A 24,585-nucleotide genomic window follows, 5' to 3' on the forward strand; every position below is an offset into this window, starting at 1 on the left:
TGTTGGTGAAGACTAATAAGGGTGCTTTACTGGGCAGACTAAGCTAAACAGTAGTAAATCCTACTAACTTTAATGGTTACACAATTCTGAATTCTACTAAATCTGTAGGTATTGCCACTCAAGACCCAATTAGCTGCTCTAAGCTTCTTGGTGCACAAGGTATCCGTACTATATTGCTGCTTTATAGGTTACAGTTTTATGGGCCACTCTACAGAGAAAAATTGCTTTCTAGGTGTTTGCTACTGTACACAGCACTGCCAACCCATGCAAATGTGCAAAATTTATATCGGCACAGAAAAAAAACAGAAAGCTAAATAATGACCCCTCGGACCAATAAAATGACTACACTATGAGCCCTTTTGTATATTTCCCAACTCAGATAGACCATGCAAACACCTTCTGCCACAAGATGAATAAACCCAGTCCTCTTGATGTAAAAACATAGTAGAAGAGTCCCACAAGTGTAATGCTTACACAAACAAATAAGCTTCTGGTGTCATTCTAAGGGGATCCAGTATCTGTCTGCCTGGGACGACATGGTCGACAGACCACGATGCATTGTCAGAGATGGCCTTCACCTGTCACCCCTGGGATTCCGGATACTGGCAAAGGCTCTTGCTGTCCCTATAGTGCATTTTTTAGGCAAGGTTCAAATGACAAATTTACCACTGTAACAGGAACAGGCAAGCAAAAACTGAGGGTAATGCTACTCAATGCTAGAAGTCTAAATCTCAAAATGCACTCATTCGAGGCACTCCTTAAAATGGAGAACATCAATATCTGTGCAGTGACTGAGACCTGGTTCAAGGCTCCAGAGAGCACCCCTGCATTACCAGGCTATAACTCTTACCACACTTTTCGGCCATCTAACCTGGACTGGAACACCAAAGGCGGAGGTGTGTCCATATTCATTAAGGATATCCAAACCTCCAGGCTAGTTGCTCAGCATAATACATCCGAGGTTATCCAAGTGCAAACAACTCTGGGCAAAATTGCAATCCAAATTGTAGCTTGCTACAGATCCCCCACCATGCCCTAGGATTCGCACTCCTCTTTTCTTGATATACTGGAAAATATTAGGGTTCAACCAAACACCCTAATATTGGGCAATTTCAACGGGTCTACTTTATTCTCTCGAAAACTGAAAAGGGCGAATACAAATAGCGTGACACATGAGCGAACCGCAAATATGTCGAACGTACTAAACTGCAAAATTTAAAACCTTGAACCATTATAGTCGGCCAACCCACCACCCGCTACACACGACCTACTCAAACACAATAAAAAAACACATATGTACACTAACCAAAACCCTACTTCTAAGCCTAAATCAAAGCACCAAAACCCTGCTGCTAACCCTACACTAAACCCCACATACACTACTATCTATGCACTATCCTTAACCCCTACCTAACCCTAAGGTCCGTAACTACCACACACTTCCCCTACGGAGCTATACCCAAACAAACTAAATATTCCACACACATACACTTAACAAAACCCTACACTAAACCTTACATACATTACCTACCTAATCACTTACCTTAACCCGCACCCTAACCCTGAGGTCCGTAACTATCGCACACTTACCTTATGGAGCTATACCGCAGATGGGCCAACTATGATGATTCAACACTTCTTTTTTCGCGGTTTCATTCGTTCAAAGTATTCACGGTTCGCTCTTTCCATGTCACCCTATTTATATTCGCCCTTTTCAGCTTTCGAGAGACTACCATTAACTGGGAAAACTACTCATGTACCAACTCCTTTGCTCAGCGCTTTCTGAAATTTGTAAATTTCAATGCCCTGGACCAACTTATCCACACCCCCACCAGGGGCAACAATATCCTAGACCTAGTCATTACCAACGTAAGTGACTGGTGATCCACACCTGAAGTCAAATCCTATTTGGTCAGATCCGACCATAAGCTAATCACCCTAGATATCCACATCCTGCCCCCACCCCCCATTAAGGAAACCATGGTACAATATTTCTCCAAAGCCAACTTCATGCTTCTTAAGACAGAATGGCGAACTTCATGACACCCATGCAGATGGACATTACAGTTACGACTGCTGAATCCTACACAAATGCACTCTATAAGCACTTACACGAGTGCATGGATAGTGCTATCCCAAACAAAATCAAGACTCTATCCTCCAAAAAAAGGAAGCCAATCTGGTGGTCCCCTGCCATAAACAAACTCTACAACAGAAGGAAGAAACTGTTACAAAAGAGAGTAAAATCCCATCAGTGGAGGAGCTCCCTGGTCAGCCTCAGTAAGAAGCTGAGATCCCTTATAAAATCCTCCAAAGCTAGCTATGAAAACAAGATCACCACTGATTCTAAGGTCAACCACAAAGCATTTTATAGCTATGTCAAGAATATCAATGGCAACACCCAGATCTGCTCTGAGTTACAGCACAATAGCACAAAAATTACAGAACCAACTAATATTGCCAACATCCTGGCAGATAGGATCAGTGCTAACTTTACCCCCCTCTCACCCCCTAAAGGGTCCATATCTATACAGGAAGAATGCAAAGTCCTTGTAATCACAACTACACTGGAAAAGCAGCACTCTCTAAAGCCAAAAACACAGCATCCATAGGACCGTACAAAATCCAGGGCGCATCCATAGGACCGTACAAAATCCCAGGCTGCGTTTTACACAAACTTCAGAACAAACTGGCTCCCCACCTAAGCACCATTTTCAATCATAGCCTCACATCAGGCTTTGTACCCACTGAATAGCGCACAGCAACAGTTATCCCACTCCACAAAGCAGGAGCCACCACTGATCCTGGGAACTATTGCCCTATTAGCCTGACGAACCTGGTCTGAAAGGCCATGGAACGTATCATCATGGAATTCATAAACAAAGACATTGGTAACCTCCAAACTCTAGACCCCACCCAGTTCAGTTTTAAGAAAAGCATATCATGCCTCCTGAACCTGGTCAACTTTTTTGAGGCAGTCACCAAAGTTGTAGACGAGGGTAAGGTGATTCATACAGCCTATCTTGACCTTGCCAAGGCTTTCAGCACCATCCCCCATTCTGGAATTATAGCTAAACTCACTAAACTAGGTATAAATCCCTATGTCACAAGATGGGTTGCCAACTTGCTCACTGACAGAACCCACACTGTAAAAGTTGCAGACTCCAAATCTGACTTCAAACCAGTGACAAGTGGAGTACCAGAGGGTTCAGTCCTGGAACCTCTCCTGTTTGATATCTACTTCTCTGAAGTACAGGCTAACACAGAAGGCCTCTGGCTAACGAAGTTCACAGATGACTGCTAACTAGGAGCTATAGTCAAGTCCCCAAATTATGTGGACATCCTACAAAAGGGCCTCACTGAGACAGATGCCTGGTGTCAGAGCCATGGCCTCAAGCTCAATGCCAAAAAGTGCATTATTATCCCCTTTGGTAAAAACTCTGTACCCATGAACTACCACATAGGCGTCAGTCTTCTTAACGCCGAATATGTGATAAGAGACTTGGGACCCAGGTGGACAGTAGTCTCTCCTTTGATAATCACATTTCCACAGTAGTTAGGAAATCCTTCTACGTGGCACACCTCATCACAAAAGGGTTCTCATCCAGGAAAAAAGAGGTCATTGTTCTCCTCTACTTGACACTCATTAGACCCATTATAAAGCCCCTTTTGTAATGTACCTCACAAAACATCTGCAGCAGCTGGAAAGGCCACAGAAGTACCTCACAAAGAGGATTGCTGGCCTCAAACAGATGCCCTACACTGACCATCTCAAAAAACTCCAGCTTTACTCTGTAGCATATCGCCTACTCTGAGATGATCTTTGCCTAATATATAAAGCTATGTCAAACTCAGAGCTGTTGGACATGCTACACCTCAAGAAATCCCAATCCTTTCTGAGCTACATGCTCTAGGGACCTAAACCTTGTCACCACAATAAACAGGACATGCTGGAGGGATAGATTCCTGTCCCAGAGACTTCCCATACTCTGGAGCAAGCTACCCATCTATGTCAAGCAAAGTTCCTAATTAACATTTCCAGCTGATTGGTCATAGGTTCATAGGTAGGACTACATAAAAAGAGACATGGAAGAGCTCTCGGATCATGTGGCCCGGGCAGGTATGACCCTAGCCCTGAGTAGCATCCTGCCTTGACACAGAATGATACCACAATATAAGGACAAAATGATTGACTTCAACAATTGGCTAAACTTCTGGTGTCATTCAAAGGGGATCCAGTATCTGTCTGCCTGGGACGACATGACTGACAGACCACGATGCTTTGCCAGAGATGGTCTGCACCTGTCGCCTCTGGGATTCAGGTTACTGGCTAAGGCTCTTGCCACCCCTATAGTGCCTTTTTTAGGCAAAGTTCAAAGAACAAAACCACCACCGTAACAGGTACAAGCATGCAAAATCTGAAGGTAATGCTACTCAATGCTAGAAGTCTAAAGCTCAAAATGCATTCTCTCGAGGCACTCCTAAAAATGGAGAACATCGATATCTGTGCAGTAACTGAGACCTGGTTCAAGGCTCCAGAGAGCACCCCTGCAATACCAGGCTACAACTCTTACCACACTTTTCGGCCACCAAAGCAGGACCGAAACACTAAAGGTGGAGGAGTGTCAATATTCACCAAGGATATTCACACCACCAGGCTAGTTGCCCAACACAATGCATCTGAAATTCTCCAGGTGCAACTAACACTAGGTAAGACTGCAATCCAAATTGTAGCTTGCTACAGATTCCCCACCATACCCCAAGATTCTCACTACACCTTTCTAAACATACTGGAAAATATTAAGATAGAACCAAACACCCTAATACTGGGTGATTTTAACTACCCTGCCATTAACTGGGAAAGCTACTCATGTACCAACACCTTTGCCCAACGGTTCCTGGAATTCATAAATTCCAATGCCCTGGATCAACTAATCCATAGTCCCACCAGGGGCTCCAATATCCTAGACCTGGTCATTACCAATATGGGAAATCGATGCTCCACACCTATGGTCACCCCCTCGTTAGTCACGTCTGACCATAAGCTAATCACCCTTAACATCCACATCCCATCCCCACCCCCCAGTAAGGAAATCTCCATAAAAAACTTCTCCAAAGCCAACTTCATGCTACTCAAGTCAGAAGTGACAAACTTCATGACACCCATGCAGACGGGAGCTGAAAGTTCAACTGCTGAATCCTACACTAAGGCACTGTACGAGCACATCCACTCATGCATAAATCGTGCCATCCCAAATAGAACCAAGATGCTCTCATCCAAAAAACGAAGCCAATCTGGTGGTCCCCTGCCATAAACAAACTTTACAACAAAAGGAAGAAACTGTTGCAGAAAAGAGGAAAATCCCAGGATGCAAAAAAACTTCCTTACCAGCCTCAGTAAGAAACTGAGATCCCTCATAAAATCCTCCAAAGCTAGTTACGAAAATAAAATTGCCAAAGATTCCAAAGACAAAAACAAGGCATTCTATAACTATGTCAAGAATCTAAATGGCAATGCTCAGATCTGCTCTGAGCTAAAACAGAATGGCATTAAATATACTGATCCCAAGGATATTGTCAATATCCTGGCAGATCGATTCAGTGCCAACTTCACCCCCCTCTCACCCCCTAAATGGTCCATCTCAATACCGGAAGATTGCCAAATTCTGGTAATAATGGCCACACAGGTAAAAAATGCACTCTCCAAAGCTAAGAATACAGCATCCATGGGACCAGATGACATCCCAGGCTGTGTACTACATGAACTACAATATGAACTGGCACCTCACCTAAGTGTCATGTTTAATCATAGCCTCACCTCAGGTTTCATGCCCACTGAGTGGCGCCCAGCTACAGTTATCCCACTCCACAAGGGGGTATCCACCTTGGATCCCAGAAACTACCATCCCATCAGTCTGACAAGCCTTATCTGCAAGGCCATGGAGTGTATTATCATGGAACTTATAAACAAAGACATTGGCAACCTTCAAACACTGGACCCCACCCAGTTTGGGTTCGTGAAGGGCCGATCTTGTCTCCTGAACTTGATTGACTTCTTCGAATCAGTCTCCAGAGCCATGGACAAGGGTAAGGTGGTCCACACAGCCTATCTAGACCTTGCCAAGGCCTTTGACACCATCCCCCACTCTGGAATCATAGATAAACTTACTAAGCTGGGTATTAATCCCTACGTCACCCAGTGGGTTGCTAACTGGCTTACTGAAGGAACCCACACTGTAAAAGTAGCTGACTCCAAATCCAGCTCCAGACAAGTGACAAGTGGAGTACCTCAGGGTTCAGTCCTGGGACCGCTCTTGTTTGGCATCTACTTCTCTGAAGTACAGGCCAACACTAAGGGACTCTGGATAATAAAGTTTGCAGATGACTGCAAACTGGGAGCCATTATTGAATCCCCAAATGATGTGGATACTCTACAAAAGGGCCTTACAGAAACAGATGCTTGGTGCCAGAGCCATGGGCTCAAGCTCAATGCCAAGAAATGTATAGTTATCCCTTTGGGAAAAACATGTATCCGTGAATTACCATATAGGTGGCAGTACACTAAACACTGAAAGTTTGATAAGAGACTTAGGGACACAGGTGGACAGAGGTCTCACCTTCGATAACCACATCACCACAGCAGTCAGGAAATCCTTCTATGTGGCACACCTCATCACTAAGGGCTTTTCATCCAGAAAAAAGGAGGTCATTGTCCCACTGTACTCATCCCTCATTAGACCCATTATAGAATACAATGCCCCATTTGGTATGTACCTCTCAAGACATCTGCAACAACTGGAAAGGCCACATAAATACCTCACTAAAAGAATCACAGGTCTAAAACAGATGCCCTATGCTGACTGCCTTAAAAAACTCCAGCTATACTCTGTCGCATATCGTCTACTCAGAGGCGATCTTTGCTTAACATACAAGGCCATGTCAAACCCAGAGCTGTTGGACATGCTACACTTAAAGAAATCCCAATCCCTCAGAGCCACATGCTCCAGGGATCTAAACCTTGCCATCACAATAAACAAAACATGCTGGAGGGATAGGTTCCTGACCCAGAGACTCCCCAGTCTCTGGAATAGATTGCCCATACATGTCAAGCAGAGTGCCTCTTTGGTCCTCTTCAAAAGGAAACTTGACGATTGGATGGGAGAAAGGAAATTCACCCCGAGGATCACGTCAGTCACCCTGCTAGACAGGGTCCAGGGAAGTAAATAGTGTGGGAAGAAATAGCCAGGGAATTGTTATGGCTAGGCTTGTATAGGCCCTAGGGCTGATAGCCTAGTACCAACCTATGAACCTATAAGAAACAAAAGTGATCGCTCAAAAGAACTTAAGTGCAATTTAGCAACCAAAGGTGCTTAGCTTTTCATGGATGGTAATGGATACAAGTAAAACACATCTGAAATGCAGTCAAGGACTACAAGCTCTGCTTAACTCCAGTAAAATGAGCAGGAGACAGTATGTAGTAAAGGAAGGTTACTCAAGAACATCACTGGTATGCTGGATGGGCAGAATCATGGGTCTATGGAAAACATAAATAGCTTGTAAAACAATCAATAGCAATGAAAGAGGGGAGGAAGACACTTTGGAAATCAGATAATCAGAAGGAGACACCACCTTATAAAACAGTAATGACAACAACAACAAAAAGGAGGGAGCGTTGGGCAATTTTCACCTTGTGTCAAAGCAGACTGTCTCCTAATGGATGTCTCATGCTATTATCTTTTGTTATGCCCATCACAATAAGGGAATTCCAGACAGGCTGAAGGCTCACATTACCAGGGCTTTGGCTTTATCTGTGGGTTTTTTTGGAAAGGGTTGGGTTCTAGAAGTGTTGGAGAAACAGGAATTTGGCCCTCTGTACATACTTTTACAAAGTACCTTAAATTAGACTCCCTTTCCACGTTTAGTGGAGGCTTTGATAAAATCATTCTCCAGGGGCTCCTAGACCCTCATCCTTTCTCCTTCCAGTGAGTATAAGCTACGGTGGTCTACCCATAACGCTAAGGCTCCTGCAGCAATGATCAAATGATGAGCATAGTACAGTTGTATGTGTAAAATTACCATAAGGTTTGATATTTCCGGGATCACTGCTGCAGTAGCCACCCCCTCCCAGCATCTCCTTTATTTTTGTATGGTTTTGATGCCAGGATGAGGACTTTGATTCTTAGTATTCTAGCATTGACATTTTCAGGACTCTTGCCTCTCTGACTCAGTTGGCATGAAAGTTCTGTAGGGCCAAAGCACTATTTTTTTTCAACTATGCTCAAGCTGGTTAACAGTCTGGGTTCATGAAAGGTGCGTTAAGCTTTCTAAGCTAGCTGTTATATCCTTAGCAGGATATAACCCACATTGCTGAGGCTACTATAGCAGTAATCTCATGAATAGCAACTGTTATGGGTAAGTTTACTTACACAATGTTACTTTCATAATGTTCAGAAAATGCATGCCAATCCAACACCTGTTGTTCTGTTAAATTTTAAAGAGAATTAGAATTGTCTGCAATTGAGGATCTGAACTGTTAAACTGCTCCCTGCACTCAAAAGTACAGCATTTGAATCCTTGCACTTCAATTTACCTACTGTGTTCTTAGGTTGCCTTTGAAAAGGAGCACTTTGTTTAGTATTTTTACCTGGTTATCAAATACATGAAAGAAAATAATATTTAAAAGCTGTCCCTTTTTAGACCTTTGATCTCTACCATTATTTTGGCTTTGCCTAGAATTCATAAGCAAATAATTTGAGACATATTTTGGTACATTCCTTGTAAAACTTGTGGCTTTCAGGCAAATTGTTGTGGTTTGCATTCACTAATTAATGACCGGAATGTGAGTTTCAGACTTCGTATCCTTCAAAAAATACTTGCTAATGCAAAGCGTGTTTTTCTAGGAACTTTCTTCTAGGTATACAGGAGAAATATTTAGAATCTCTTCCTGAATTTAGATCTGTTATGGATTCTTGAGCTAAAAGTCTGAGTATCAATGGGGGGAGTTAATGGGTTGCAATGTATGGTTCTCACAGCAGCAAACTGAAATATACTTCTCATCTATTTGATTGCAGTCAGTCACCTGAGTGTACACTGTCATACAAGGGTCTCTGATATTCGCATCTATATGTGTATGTGTGCATTCGTATGTATAAATACTTGGTTCCCGAATCCCAGAGTTGTTATAGTGTAAAGGAAGGAATCAAATATAGTAGACAGGAGCATCATCATATGAGCCACGTTCTTTGGGCATGACCCTTTAATTCAATGTTTTTTTGACTGTTACAGTGTGTTTCTTGTTTGGCTGCGAATAAACTGGACAGCATTTATGGGATGAAGTCCATGAATTTAATGTTAATATTTTAACTATGAATGTATTATTAATTTAGCTTTTTTTGTTTTGTTTTTTCAGTAACTGCTCTGTGTTTGGCTATAACACTTCACCCTGTGCATAATAAAGATGAGTAAGGATATGCCTTGTTAATGAGCAGCTTCCTGTAGTGCAGATTTTGATTCCCTTGGCTTCAGTCTGTGTACTGTATGTCTCTGACTGAGTTACTTCACTAGACAGTGCTCCCTAAAAAAGGACACTTGTGTCCAGTGAACTATTCCAGGCTGTTAGAAAATGCATTAGACATTTGTCTTTTTATTTCCTGTTTATTTCACATAGCAAATTTTTGACTATGAATTCCAGTATGCCTCTTGTAGTGTAATGAATTTCCAAATGGATTTTTCAAGAAGTGTGATTTTCAAGGGAAGAGAAGTTTACTGTTAATCATGCTAAGTCTGTTGTCAGTGTGATAAGGTTTTGTTTTATTTATTAAATGGCTTTTTTGATGTAAAATTTGAAATAAAATTTATACATGAAATCAAAATGTCTGTGATAATCTTAAAAGTGAAGAAAATAATACACACACTGACAGGTTTGAACACTGTTTGATGGTAATTGGGGAGAGACAACCAACTACAGTAATGGGATATTGGTATGGCTGGAGAGGCCAAGTCCATTATACTGATAGGGCCACATTTGATCATGATCCACCTGTGTTGATGCTGTAGGTTTATATTGCAGCTATATGGCATTATCAGCCATTCAGGTTGGTTAGACCTGTACTGCTTGATTTCAGGGGAACAGTTATTCTTGATGACCGGGAAGACATATGAAGGTCAAATATAAGATGTAGGTGTCACACAAACATGTAAACCACCTCCACCCCAAAAACGGTATGTTGTATGCTGTAATATTTCTGAATTTTGTATAACTTTTGAGCTGTTGAATAAATGTTGCTACAATGCCTGTATTATCTTTATTTGTTTTGCTTTATTCATTGCACTAAATAATTATTTTTTTATTGATAGGCTTGGATTGTGTAACATGGATGGTCTAAACATATTGCCTTTTAGTAATATATTTTTACAGTACCCTTTTACAGCTTCTGGCAACTGTGAAGGGGTTGCCATTTGTCAGGTTAGTATCCATATGCATTATTTGGAGTGATGATCAAAACTGCCTAATCATCAGCATCCATTATGGAGTCATTGCTGCATATTATTGCAATACAGTCTTTTCTAGAAGATCAGATTGTAAAGGATTTTTACATTTAGTTATAAACTGTTGCACAGTCTGGCAGGTAGCACAGAAGACTAAAGATCTGGCTAATCATTCGGCTGCATCCCATGCCAAGGGTGCAGTGTTTGAATCCACCTTCATTTATCTACTGTATTTGACCTTGAACAAGTTGCTTAACCACACAGTGCTTTGGAGCAATCGGAAATGTGGGCTAGACTTCTTAATGGTCTCCTGGTTGCATGCCTAGTAGCTGCGTTTGAACCTATGGTTGGCCTTTGCAAGCCATCACCTATTGCATAGCCGATCTAGTTCAGGAAATGTTATGATGATATCAGCACACTAATTTTTTAATGCAACATAGGCTATTTATTCTTTAAAGGTAGCAGCCCCTGAATCTGCATAAGAAGCACTGACATGCAAAATCGTTTGCAAAATCTGCACTAGTAATAGTTCTTTAAATGAGGGATTACTCAGATGACATTTACTTTTGCAGAAATTGTGCACATTCCCTTAGCATATTTTGCCAGGTAGGTTATATTTCTTCTGTTCTCTTCATAAATACTGTTCTGTTTAAACTGTGCTACACAAGGCTGGGTGTTATGGCATGAGTCTAGTGATCTTTATACAACTTCATGTAGTTCAGCCAAAGCTACCAATCAAGTGCATGTAATTTATTTCTTCATAATAGTAATGGTTATGTAAAGTCAAAGTGACTATGACTGCTGGTAGGGGAGGAGGCGATCTGTGGATGAAGGTACCGTATCCTTTTATCACCTGTTCATGTTTAAACTGTCTTTAATCTGGCTTTGCAGCACTTGGGTGCATGCGAGTGAATTAAGTTGGAATACTTAATCACATACCTCTCAACTGTCCAGATTTTCACAGAATGTCTCGATTTTTGCCTGATATTTTCAGTCTGTTTCTCCTAAAATTTGTGTCTTTCTGGCAAATAACTGGTTTGTCATTGAGGACTGAAGTGAGAAAATAATGGCAGACATTTAAGTTTCAGACTTCATATCAATGCAAAACCTGTTATTCTATCAACTTTCTAAGTCTGTAAGAGCAATATTTAAAAAGTGTCCTTATTTGTGGCCCTTTCTCCCCCATTATTTGTGGCTTAATCAAGATTTCTTGCTCAAAGAGGTTGAAAGGTATGTTAACAAACTTAAAATATGTTGCGTTGGTCATTGTTATTAATTCTTGACTTAGATATCACAGAAGGAAGCAGTCAACAATGTGAATATAATTTCTTGGTTTGGGAGATATCTATGGATAAAAATAACTGACCCTGTTCAGTTAATACAGTTAAACAGTGATTAGCCTGTATTTGCAAGACTAGTGTGCATTTGTAAAGCTTTACTGTGGCCATTTTGTCACAATCAGAAATTTGATGGGTACATATTCAATAAACTGAATGTAATTGATAAGTAGGGATATTGGCAGATTATAATAACAGTATCTTTAGTTTCCTTTTATGATTGCAATTTTCTGAAAGGGGTAATTTTGTCATTATTGGTTAGGAAATTTGGTTTCACTGTTTATTAAAAAAAATATAAAAGTCTATAATTTTAAAATACACACTGAAATGTTTGCTTTACTAAATAAGAAATATAGTTTAAAACAAGCAGGAAGGTAAATCCAAAAGAACGCATTGCGCATCATTTTAAAAATGGTATGTGAGGCCCGCAGTTTGAAAACAGCCTGGGGCCCACAGTGCACAATCTGCCACTAACCGATGTCTTGGCCCATATTAGCAGTGTGGTGTCAGTACTATTGTAAGAAACAAAACTTGTTGAAACAAAGTCAATACGATGAAATTTCCATGAAACAAAATGAAACTGAAAGAACAGTTATAACAGGTGCATCAGCCTCAGTCTCTCAGCTCCCTCCCTGTCCTGGTTCACCAGTTACCTCTCCGACAAGTTACAATCTGTCAAATGGCTCTCCTGCTCCCTATCTCTTCCTATTACATCTGACGTTCCCCAAGGTTCTATCCTCTGTCGCCTCCTGTTTAACATTTTTACAAATGAGCTTCACACAGCTTGTAACCAATCCTCCCTAATTCGATATGCTGACGATTCCATTCTCATCTCTTTCTCCAATAACATCACAGAACTTGATGCTCATACCCAAGACACCTTCCTATCCATTGAAAAGTGGCTGTCAGATAATCAACTCATCTTAAACCCCAAAAAACTAAACTCCTGATTTTTCTCCCTTGCACACTCTCTCAGCACAAATCAGCATTTGTCATTACTTCCTGTAATAATACAATCATTCATCCTGAACCCTACACTAAGCTCCTAGGTACCATCACTGATGATGAAGTAAAATTTAACTTGCATAAAAAAAAAAAAAAAACATCAAAAACTTGGACTGCTGTATCAAAAGAGAAGATTTCTAACGTCTAATGCTGGACTCTCCTTAGCTCATGCTTTCCTTCTCCTTTCCCTTCCCTACGCTGCCGCAAACCTAACTAACATACAATCTGCAACTCTATCCAAACTACAACGAACATACCACAAAATAGCCAGCTTTGTCACTAACTGTCCTTACAACTCCCACCACTGCCTGGCTCTCAACTCCCTCCACTGGCTGGATCTCCCCCAACAACTCCTTCTATGCCAGCTTCAAATCACACACTCTGCATTATATAAACCTTCCTCCTGCCCTTCACTATCCACCTTGGTATCCTCTTACACCCCTAATCGTACTCTCTGCACCTCTAGCCAACAACTGCTTGATACTTACCGACCACACAAAAACGTTGGTAAGCTACTTTACAAATTTACAATAGCCCAAGCCTGGAACAAACTCACTGCACTTATTAGATCCATTCCCCATCCTAAACACTTCAAAGGAAGAACTTAAACTTCACCTACTAAACAACAAGTCTTGCCCCTGTATTGACCCCACCTAACCTACTACACTGATGAATTCAATATAACCGTACTGTTTTACTCCAACCTCACTGACTATTTACTAATCCACCTCTTAATTTACCTCCCTTTCCCATAGTCCAACTAAAAATGTCACCCTTACCCTTCTACTTCACCAGATGTACATGTGTAAGCATTCCTCTCTCATATCTAGATACCTCTCTCTATTACTTAACCCACTCTATCAATAGCTCTCTCTATGCAAGGGCAATTGCTGCTCATTTTTTCATTGTAAAAAAAAAATCATGAGTGTTATACTTCACAGTAGTATTAACATTAAATTATGTATTGTGCATTTCTTTTTATTGGAGTTTAAATTTCATGTACCTTAAATTGTCTATATCCGAGCTTTTCTCCTTGGGTCTTCACTAAAAATGGGCCTCTGGCCCAGTTGGACTAACCCAGTTAACAAATGTCAAAATAAAAAATCTTGGCACTTCTGCAAGTTCTGCCTTTTCTCAACAGCATCACATATACTAGATTTTATCAATTCCAACTCAGCTCTCACAAGTGTACACAAGGACATATACGCAGGTATATCTACCATAGTACAATTTGGTGCTAATCTGTACCATGAGAGAAAAAAGTAATTTTCCAGCATTGAATGTGAAGGTTTCTTCAAGCCAGTTTTGAACACCTGGATGGATTTTTCACCTAAGCTGAGAGCTGAGTACCTGAGTACCCTGATGCACAAGTGGAAAGGAGTAGGTCATTTTGTTTAATAAAATGAAAAAAATCTGATTCAGCGACAATAGGTTCAAGAAAACTATAAGCAGTGAATAGTCTACATAAATGATTAACAGCAGCTTGAGATGTACTTTCTTCCACTCATTTAACTATTTTGAATGCAGTCACTGCACTCTTGAACACATTATTCTTAAATGGTGTTGTAAAATCTATGTGTAATACTTTCTTTCATCCAGCTAGAAATCCTCTTGGCTATAATGTTATTTATCTTGGCATATCCTATTCCATTTGAGATGAAAACCATTCTGTTTTATTTTTTTTCAATCCATTCATCAAGCTGTGGCCAGCACACAAACTTTCTTGATACTGCTTTCATGTTAACTATACCAAAGTGATTTGAATATGTCCAACATAGTCTTTAACTGTTTCTGCAAAAAAATAAAAAATAAATGAAAAATTCATACCAGTCTTTCACGGAACACAACCAATTTCCCAGAAAAGCTCATATCTTCATCATGAATAATATTCAAACTCATAGCCAGGTCAGTCCTAAGTAATCATTTCATCTCTAACAGGTATACCCTAAAAATATTTCAGGCAAAACATTCATATAGCTAGTTGCTCCCATTAAGGTATTATCTGATTTTTAAGGTTAAAATATTCTCGACAGACCACCGACAATCATGTTATACTAAACAAGAGATATCATTTTAAAAAATTAGAAAGACGAATCCAAAAGAGGACTGCATTTATACATTTTCAAACCCCAGCCCCCCACCCACATTTTTAACACTATGTACATCAGCATGAATGAAACCCAGGCTGTATGACAGAGGGATAAAAACCTGACAACCCAAGATTGATTAGGATCATAGGAAGCTAGAGCAGCCAGGAAAGGGTGAGTGAGAGATATGTGACTTATGTCAGTATGCTTGCCTGGGTTGTGGTGGGTCCTCCCCATGTTGTTATCTGGCTCTCCAGGTGAGCAGTGTAGACAAGTCCCCTACAGGACAGAGGGACTTTGGTGGGTCCATCCAAGCCAGTACAGTATCCCTTGTATATAGTAGGTTGCCTTACAGGTCCCAGCAGAGATCTTGAAGAACTCCACTGGTCATCTTCATGCTTTCAGAGGATGTACCCATAACTTTTACTATGCGAGTCCTGTCTCTAAGACAGTTGACTATCCACCTAACCACATACACATCAGTTTGGGACTTTTTTCTTGTTTATTATACCTGCATGTGGTATGGTATCAAATGCCTTGGCAACGTCAAGGTACACTGTCTGGACAGATTGTACACAGCATTAAATCTCTCAAAGAAGTTCACAAAATTCATTGCACAAGATCTAACTTTGATATAGCCAATCTTTTGAGGTTCAGGTCTGATAAGATTTTTGATATTATAGTAAACTAGGTCAGTTATGATATGTTCCATGGCCTTATATATAAGCCTCATTAGTTTAATTGGTCTGTAATTCCCAGGGTTTGTAGTGGGGCTACCCTTGTGAAGGACATCCACAACAGCTATACTCCACTCCCATGGGACAAAGACAGCTGCTAGGGTCAAGTTAAAGAGAATGATAAGCAAACATGCAAATGATCATCACTTATTTATTTATTTATTTGGTTATTTAGTTATTTTGTTCAGCTCTATTCTCATTGCTTGATGCAGCAACATAATATGCATGAGACATGCACATTATCACCCCCTGTGACTCATGCACATTTCTGCACATGGGACAAATCATGGCCACTGCATGTCAATGTAGCTTTGAGGAAGTGCACATCTCACCTCATTCTAGTGCCTCTAATACCTACCTGTGCTGGTTGACAGGCATACAATGGGTCAGGCTGCCTCTCATCCCAGGAGGGTAAGCTGTCATTAACTGCTCACTCCCATCCTTTCAAGCTGGCTCCGCTATCACGCAGATTGCCAAATTACCCTGAGTAATCCAGGTCACAGTCAGAGTGTTGTCCCTCTGAAGCTTAGAGCCAGTGCATTCACTTCATATGACATGCAAATTATCTATATCATGCAGCTAACACTTAATTTCTTGGAAAAAATAATCATTGTTTTCAGTTATGATAGACATCCAACATATGCCTCAAAACTATCAAACAAAACAAATCACCACTCCGGAGTTTTTTTTTTTTTTTTGCTCTTGCTTAAATGATGGTTGTGACATTTTCCTACCTTGGATGATCGGAAGCAGAATGCTGTTGATTTCACATCAGCCTTCTCTTTATCCATGAGAAGAAGACTCTTGTCATCCATGAGGCTTAGATACTTTCCTGTTGTGACATGTCTTAGCCGGAAGGGCTGACCCCATCGGATATGACTTCCACTCCACCTACCAGAAATTAATAAACACATACTGTCAAATGAGTAATACAGCAACATGATAAATACACAAACAAAAATGCAATTATTAAATAATCAGTGCAGGAATCTACCTTTTTATTAGGAGTCTTCCTCTGAGGCAAATTGTCACTGTTTATACTTGTACTTAAAGCTAGTCATTCAGTGTTTATTTATTGCAGCCAGACTACCTTTTTTGTTCTCAGAACCTTTCGGGCATCATTCCTGTATCTCTCTTAGTCCAGCTTAATGTCCCCCAACTCATTCTATGCATCAGCTAATACTATAGCAATAACCCACGCCTGGGTGCGGGTAATGCTAGATTTACCCACGGTTGGTGTGGTTTGGTCACGAGGGCGAAGTGCAAGTGGCCAAACAAAGCCAACCGTGGGTAAATCCAGCATTACCCACACCCAGAAGTGGGTTATTGCTATTATACAATGACATTATTTAAGAAAAAAATAATTACTTTTCTTAAATAATGGCATTGTATAATGCCTCCTTGCTGCCCTTCCGCAGCTGTCTGGTATTCTGCGGCAGTTCTGATGTACTGCGCATGCATATGCCTATGCAATACATCAGAGCTGTGGGCAAAAGCAATGGAGAAAGCAAGATCTCTGTTGCTTTTTACAAACTGTTTCGCTATGTTAAATGGGTTTAACATAGCAAGACAGCTTTAAAAAAAGCAACGGTGAATCTCCGTTGCTTTTTTTAAAGCTGCCTCGCTATGTTAAACTCGTTTAACATAGTGAAACAGTATGAAATAATGGAGATCTTGCGTTCTCCGTTGCTTAAAATAAGAGTTATAGTAATGGAAAAAGTCTGGGTGACCGGACCTTTTTCCAGTACTATAACTGATTTACAATGTGCACACTGACCCATCAGCGTGCACATTTTTGAATATTAATGGGGGGTCGTTGTATAATTGGAAGTACAACGTCACCATGAGTGAAAATGGACGAATTAAAGTCTAAGATTCCTGAAGATTTATTTTATTCATTGAATGTTTTAATTAAACATTATGTAAAAATGTATTTCATAATACATTATACATTATTATGACCTCAGTATCAATAATTGATCAATGATATTCACTACAATTTTTCATTCACTCATTCTGTCATAAGTTTATACATTTATTCATTTGTTCATTCACTCATTCACTAAATCCATGTATCAAATTCAGGTTTAGGGGAGCTGGACCTTCTCCCAGCACACACTGGACTTAGTGCAGAGAAAGTAATCATTGATACATCACCACACTGTTGTAGGATACATAAAAAACATTACACACACACACGCACACACGCACACACACGCACACACACACACACACACACACACACACACACACACAAATAACATGTAACACATGCACACACAAACATACACACAAACACACACACATAAGATGTACACCTACAGGTACTGTTATTTGGAGTATCATCATTTCACCTACAGCATGTCTTAGGGATATAAGGGAAAACATGAGTAACTGGCAAAAACCCAGTGAACATATGTAAGGCAAGCAGACTCCACAGACTAGGCACATCAGTTTCAGTTAAGAATGAAAATGGAGAACTAGGTATTGTGAGGCAGCAATGCTAAATGTTTTGTCCACTAGAATATTTTGACATACCTTTGAAAGAATGCCAAATGTTTCAATCTGTGCATATAACCAGAGGAAAATATTACTGCAGCAAGCAATACCTAACTGTAATATATTCAATTAATTAAGTACAAAGTTTAATAGGGTTTTAGGGTAATCTACAGCATAGCTGTGGTCCATTAAATTGTAATCCATTTCCACAGGGCTTTGCAAATATTGGCCTTCGATGCCCTAAGGCTGAATTAGTTTACAATAAACTCTAACTTATCATGTTATTTTTTTACTTTTAAAAGTATTTATACCATTGCAATGAAAAATAGTGCAATAATGTACCAAGCTAAAAAAAAACATGTCTTACTGAGATGGGTTAACCTGCCTGACAAAGGAATATATTTTATATATAATTTAATCAGAAAGCTAAAATAAAGGGTTAACAAAGACTTGAGATAGCTTTACAGTTTTGCTAATGCACTTAAGTGTTGTGCTAGCTTTGCGGCACAGAGAGCTAGAACTCTGACTACAAACTAAATGACCTGGTATCAGTTAACTTGAGAATTGGAGATGGTCACAAGAGAGTGTGGACTTGAGTGACTGATGCCAGCTCACCATCCTTGAGGAAGGGATGGCAGCTTGATATGATGCAAAACGGGCATCTGATAGAGGCCATGTGTCCAAGCAAGTGCAGTATAAAGGCCAGGAGCAAGCCCTCACCAAGCACCCTGCACATACTGTAGCACTTAGGTGGATATAACAAAAGGGAGCTACAATATTGGCTTCTTCACTCAGGCTGCCTCAGTGGATTGATAGACATAGAGAAAACATTGATAATTGTCTAGCTGATGGCCTGCTGTGACCTCCCTCTGACACACAGGAAATGAAAGTGCCAGCAAGGTAATAGGAGGGCAGATGGTTGACAGTCAACAAGGAGAAAAAGAAATAGGAAATAAAGCTCTGAAATGCTTTAATGTGACTTCCAACTATTCTGCTTATACAAGATATGAAACAAGAAAAAGTGATTTATACAAAGAAAATATTAAGACAATTCAGTAATTGTAAAGTTTTTTTATTCCTCAGTTTGATTGAGTTTTAACATTTAATTGATTTAATTACAAGACCTAGTATAAAATACCGCTACTTTTACAGTACAGTTAACTTGAATTACAGAAACTCTTTGGGTGATTACATTTTGGAATAAGAGACAGTTTTGACATGCACACATACATTTTATGCTTTATACCCTTAAAACCTACATTAAGGCAAAGATTCTGGTGTTCCTTTTAATGATATTCTTCCCCCTGAAGCTGACATCTGCATCTTTTGACTCTGGAGTCACATACCATTCTTTGTCTGAATTGTTGTGGTTACCTAAAGATTTAAAAATAAGGCCAGGCCCAGCAGCAGCCTTTTTTCAACACACAGCATCTTTCTTTGTATGTGTATTGGCAAATTGTTTGTCCATATTAGTTAACACATCCTGTTAAAACTCATCCCTACATTTCTAAGCATCTTAGTTTAGTTCTGTTACTCACATTACTAACAGGAGCTTCCACTTACAGTGGCTCTTTGTTCTATTTTTGACCTGTGGGATGGGATTCTAATAAAGATTCTGGAGAAAACTCTACCATGATTTGTTTGTTCTCTTCTTGATGGCTACATGCATTTTATGTTTTGCAGTGGCATCTTCTTTCTATTCTGCAGATGAAGGTAAACTTTGAGTACAGTGTGTTAAAATAAAAATTAACAATGTATTTGTACATGGTGGCCAGTATTTTTTATTTTTTAATTATTTCAGAGTGTGGTCTCATTACTGACATTATTTTTGAGGTACATGTGTCTTGCTTTTAAACATAAGAGGAAACAGCAGGATGGAATTATTTAAGTTGTGTCAGGGTAATAACAGAGCTTCCCAATTTCAAGGTATAATGTTGCCACAGCAAATTAATACCTTGCTTGCTGGAACATGCTAATTTACACCAACAATGTTTATGCTATCATTGCATTTCAAGGAGACATGTTGGATACTTATATCCAAGATTAAATGCAGAAAAAAAAACAAATGCAAGGCTCCAGTTTCTTCAACCAACACAGCTGTTTATTAACACAAGCGCTTTCACTAAATGATTCTTCAGGTGTATCTACATTGTTGCTAAAACACCCATTTTATACTATCATCACAAATCACACGACAAAACCATTTAACTATTTAAAGAAAGATGCTTCTAAAAACATATATAAAAAAGTATACATTTAAAAATATGTACCATCAAATGCAAATGCAGAAAAATATGTACACATATAACACATTTAATAACATCGCCTTCGCAATGGTCTATTTTTTAAAATGGATCTCACTGGCACATGGTCATTTAGGCCATGTCCTACATCAGCCCTCAACCTCACAATCCAGTTTGCCTCTAACTTTTCCGTTCTAGCTCTGATATCAACCCCCCCTCTTATTCTCATAACATCAGACCTAAGACCATAAATTTAAAACTATGTCTTTCACTTGTCTCAGACACATGCTTTGCAAGGGCATTAAATATGCTTTTCTTTTTAATATGCTATATATGCTCTCTTATTCTATCTTTGAGCAATCTATCGGTCTTACCAACATAGAATTTATTACATATCTGGCACACAGCCAGATATACCACATTGGGGGAACTACAAGTTGCATTAACGCTCAAATGAAAGACCTCATGAGAATCTGGATGTTCAAATTCTGTTCCTACATTTATATATTGACAATACTGACAGCTCTTACAGAGTTTAGTCCCTCAATCTTTAGAATCTGATCTCTTGGTGTACACAGTCTCCTTTTCAATGACGGTTTGTTCTTAAATATAAATTGAGGATGTGGGTCCAGAAACATACTCACTTGCCTATCTGTGGTCAAGAGATTCCAATGAGTATTAATAATATTGGTATATTTTTTTACGTCTCTTGAATAACTAACACACATTCTAAGCTTACTATTATTATATATTTTATTAGCCCCAGAGTTTTCACAAGGTTCTGAAAAATAGGGCTTTGCTCTCGTACCCCTTAATTTTTCAGTCTCTAACATATTACTATGTACTTCATCCTTATTGTATCCCCTTTCCACCAACTCTGTACTTACTACTTCTGCTTGTTGTTTAACATCATTCTGTTTAACATTAGGCCTTGACACCCTATACAACTGGTTATGTGCGACATTTCTAAACACATACTTGGGATGCATACTATCTTTCCTTAGCAATTTATTGGCATGACATTCGTTCCTATGCATTTTTGTACTTAATTCCCCTTCCTCTTCTCTCACTATACTGACATCCAGGAGATTCACCTCAGAGCAAGATCAAGTCAATGTAAATTTAATGAATGGTGTTGAATTATTAATCCATTCCACAAAATCCAATAATTGTTCTACTGACCCCTTCTATAACAGGAAGAGGTCATCTACAAATCTTCGAAAAAACAGTATGTGCTGTTTATAGAGACCCCTTTCCACATTCTCTACCGCCCATGCTGACATCACCACATTCAGATAACTGTTGGCACATGATGTGCCCATTGCAACACCATTGCACTGCCAGTATATTCTGTCCCTAAACATAAAGATGTTATTCTCAAACACTAGTTTCAATAAGATCTGTATTAGCTGTATCCTTTCTCTCGTGTAATTTCCATCTTTCTCTAGTAACTCTGTAACACTATTGATTCCAAGCTCATTCGGGATTACTGTGAAAAGAGAAATTACATCAAGTGTAACCAACAAAGTAAGTTCAGTCATTTCTCCCTTTCTGGAAAACTCATACAGATCTCTAATAAAATGTTCAGTATCTCTTAAAATATATTCTGACTTACTCAATAAATTCCTAAGATTTTTATCCAAAAATATGGAAATGGATTCCGTGCACCAATCCCTTCCTGCTATGATTGGTCTCATAAGGGGGTTTACCTTACATTTATGTAACTTCGGTAATCGTTGAATGTTGGGAGTGAGAGGATTTTATACTAAAAAATATTTTAGAAGGCCATCATCTATAAGGCCCAAACTTTCTACATTTTTAAGTTCACTATGTATTTTCTCTATCATTCGTCTCACTTGTAAAGGGGAACTCAATTTATAGAACTTAGTGTCTTTTAATAAGTCATGCATCTTTGCATCATAATCTTCTCTACTCATAATGACTATTTGTCCACCTTTATCAGCTGGTCATATCATGATAGTGGGATCCGTCTGGAGGTCTATCAGAGCTTCAAACTCTTTTTTTGTTATGCCATTTTTTCTTATTCTGTTTACTTTTCCTTCATAATACAACTTATATACATCTTCTAAACAAAGTTTCTCAAAAGCGTTAATCAACAAATTTTGTTTAGATATAAAAAGACTGGGCTTCCTAAAATTAAAAGTTTCTACACTTTCATTTTTATCAAACCTAACTTTAAGCATTAAGTTGCGAGTGAACATTTTAATATCAGAAACAATCACTGTAAAGTCCATATCAGCTGTGTGGATAAAGGATAAACCTTTTTCCAAAACATTAAGTTCATATTGTGTTAACATATTCGATGATAGGTTAACTACTAAGTTTTTACATTCAAGAACGCTTTCTTTATTGTGTATGGACTCACCATCTCTTCTACATATTTCCTCTTGTTTCATGTTATACTTATCCCTCTCTGCTGATTTCTGTACTGTCCTCTGCCCCCTCTTCTTGTAGACCTTTCCCTGGTTGGAAGTGGAAAGGTCAGATTCAACTGTCCATGTGGGTGTAAAAAGGGGTGGGTACTTTCCATGTTCTGCCTTCCTGGTCTGGAGATATTACTGTTCTCTTCACTGTGAACTTCCACTACTGTGGAGAAAGTTTTTCTTCTCGCTCCAGTTGCCAACGTGTTTAATGTGCTGTCTCTCCCTTCCTCTGTGCTTTGAATCTGCCCCTTTTCTTCTTCCTCTGCATTAACAGCCACCGGATTAGATGCTGCCTCTATTTGTGCACTCTGATTCGCTGAGGCCTTTGTCTCCATCGTTCTTGCAATGCCAGTGTACTCTGTGGCTGTATTGGACTCTCATGGCCATGTGAATACATTGCCCAGCGCAAAATCTATACAGTCTCTTTGTAGTTTCTTTAGCTTAATTTGGAGTAATTTTCTAGCACAGGTCGCAGCATTATCCATCGAGTCATTTACTGGCTTTAAAGTCACTTCAGCACCATATTTTTTGTAGAGATCAACATATTTTTTCCTAATTAGGTTTAGTACAGTTGTCTCTTCCCTGCCTGCTGCAGCAACCAACAGTTTTAAATAACTCAAGCTTTTGCTCAGGTTTAGTTGCTGCCATTCACTTAAAAGCACAGGATCACAGTCTGTTTGAGCGGGCATCTTTAACACCCTTAACCCATGGGGTATTACTTTTATGCAACGCACACTTCTAAATGAAACATTTCATACTGCACACATTTAAGTTTGAATAGATTTTTATCCAAGGAAAATAAGTCACTCTTCAGTGCAAAAAAAGTTAGTACTAGGAAAATCAGTTCCTTCCACAGTACATGTATTTTCAAGCAGTGGATTCTTATTTTCGCTCACCTTATCAATGAACAAGTTAATATTAGATTCAGTCCATTTTAAATCTGTTACAGGATTGTAACTTAACTCGATGTTCTCATTTCCTGTAGCCATAATCCTGGAATCGCTGGAAGAGAACAAAATGAAAATGAAAAGCAAAACCAACAAATCCAGGTGCCTCTGCAGTAAGTCACCAAAGGTCCAAGTGTAAATGTAGAAAAAAAGCAAAGGTAAGGCTCCAGTTTCTTCAACCAACACAGCTGTTTATTAACACAAGCACTTTCACTAAATGCTTCTTCAGGTGTATCTACATTGTTGCTAAAACACCCATTTTATACTATCATCACAAATCACATGACAAAACCATTTAACTATTTAAAGAAAGATGCTTATAAAAACATATAAAAAATGTATACATTTAAAAATATGTACCATCAAATGCAAATGCAGAAAAATATGTACACATATAACACATTTCAAAACATCACCTACGCAATGGTCTATTTTTTAAAATGGGTCTTATTGGCACATGGTCATTTAAGCCATGTCTTACATCAGCCACCTCACAATCCAGTTTGCCTCTAACTCTTCCGTTCTAGCTCTGATATCACTTCCCCCTTACTGTCATAACATCAGACCTAAGACCACAAATTTAAAACTATGTCTTTCACTTGTCTCAGACACATGCTTTGCAAGGGCATTAAATAAGCTTTTCTTTTTAATATGATATATATGCTCTCTTATTCTATCTTTAAGCAATCTATTGGTCTTACCAACATAGAATTTATTACATAACTGGCACATAGCTGGATATACCACATGGGGGGAACTACAAGTTGCATTAACGCTCAAACGAAAGACCTCATGAGA

At 39.3% G+C, this 24,585-nt stretch overlaps 1 protein-coding gene across 1 annotated transcript in view; it reads right to left on the bottom strand.

The window, feature by feature from the left end:
- Nucleotides 1-24,585, bottom strand: part of RYR2 (ryanodine receptor 2) — a 6,224,161-nt gene that overhangs the window by 4,220,709 nt on the left and 1,978,867 nt on the right. The window contains exon 12 of the mRNA XM_044059048.1: nucleotides 16,389-16,545. Coding sequence (XP_043914983.1) covers nucleotides 16,389-16,545 — 157 coding nt within the window. The remainder of the gene's footprint in view (nucleotides 1-16,388; nucleotides 16,546-24,585) is intronic.

Source organism: Protopterus annectens, chromosome 1.part2 (genome assembly GCF_019279795.1).
Source record: "Protopterus annectens isolate FY-2018-M chromosome 1.part2, PAN1.0, whole genome shotgun sequence".
In the NCBI taxonomy this organism is placed as follows: Eukaryota; Metazoa; Chordata; order Ceratodontiformes; family Protopteridae; genus Protopterus; species Protopterus annectens.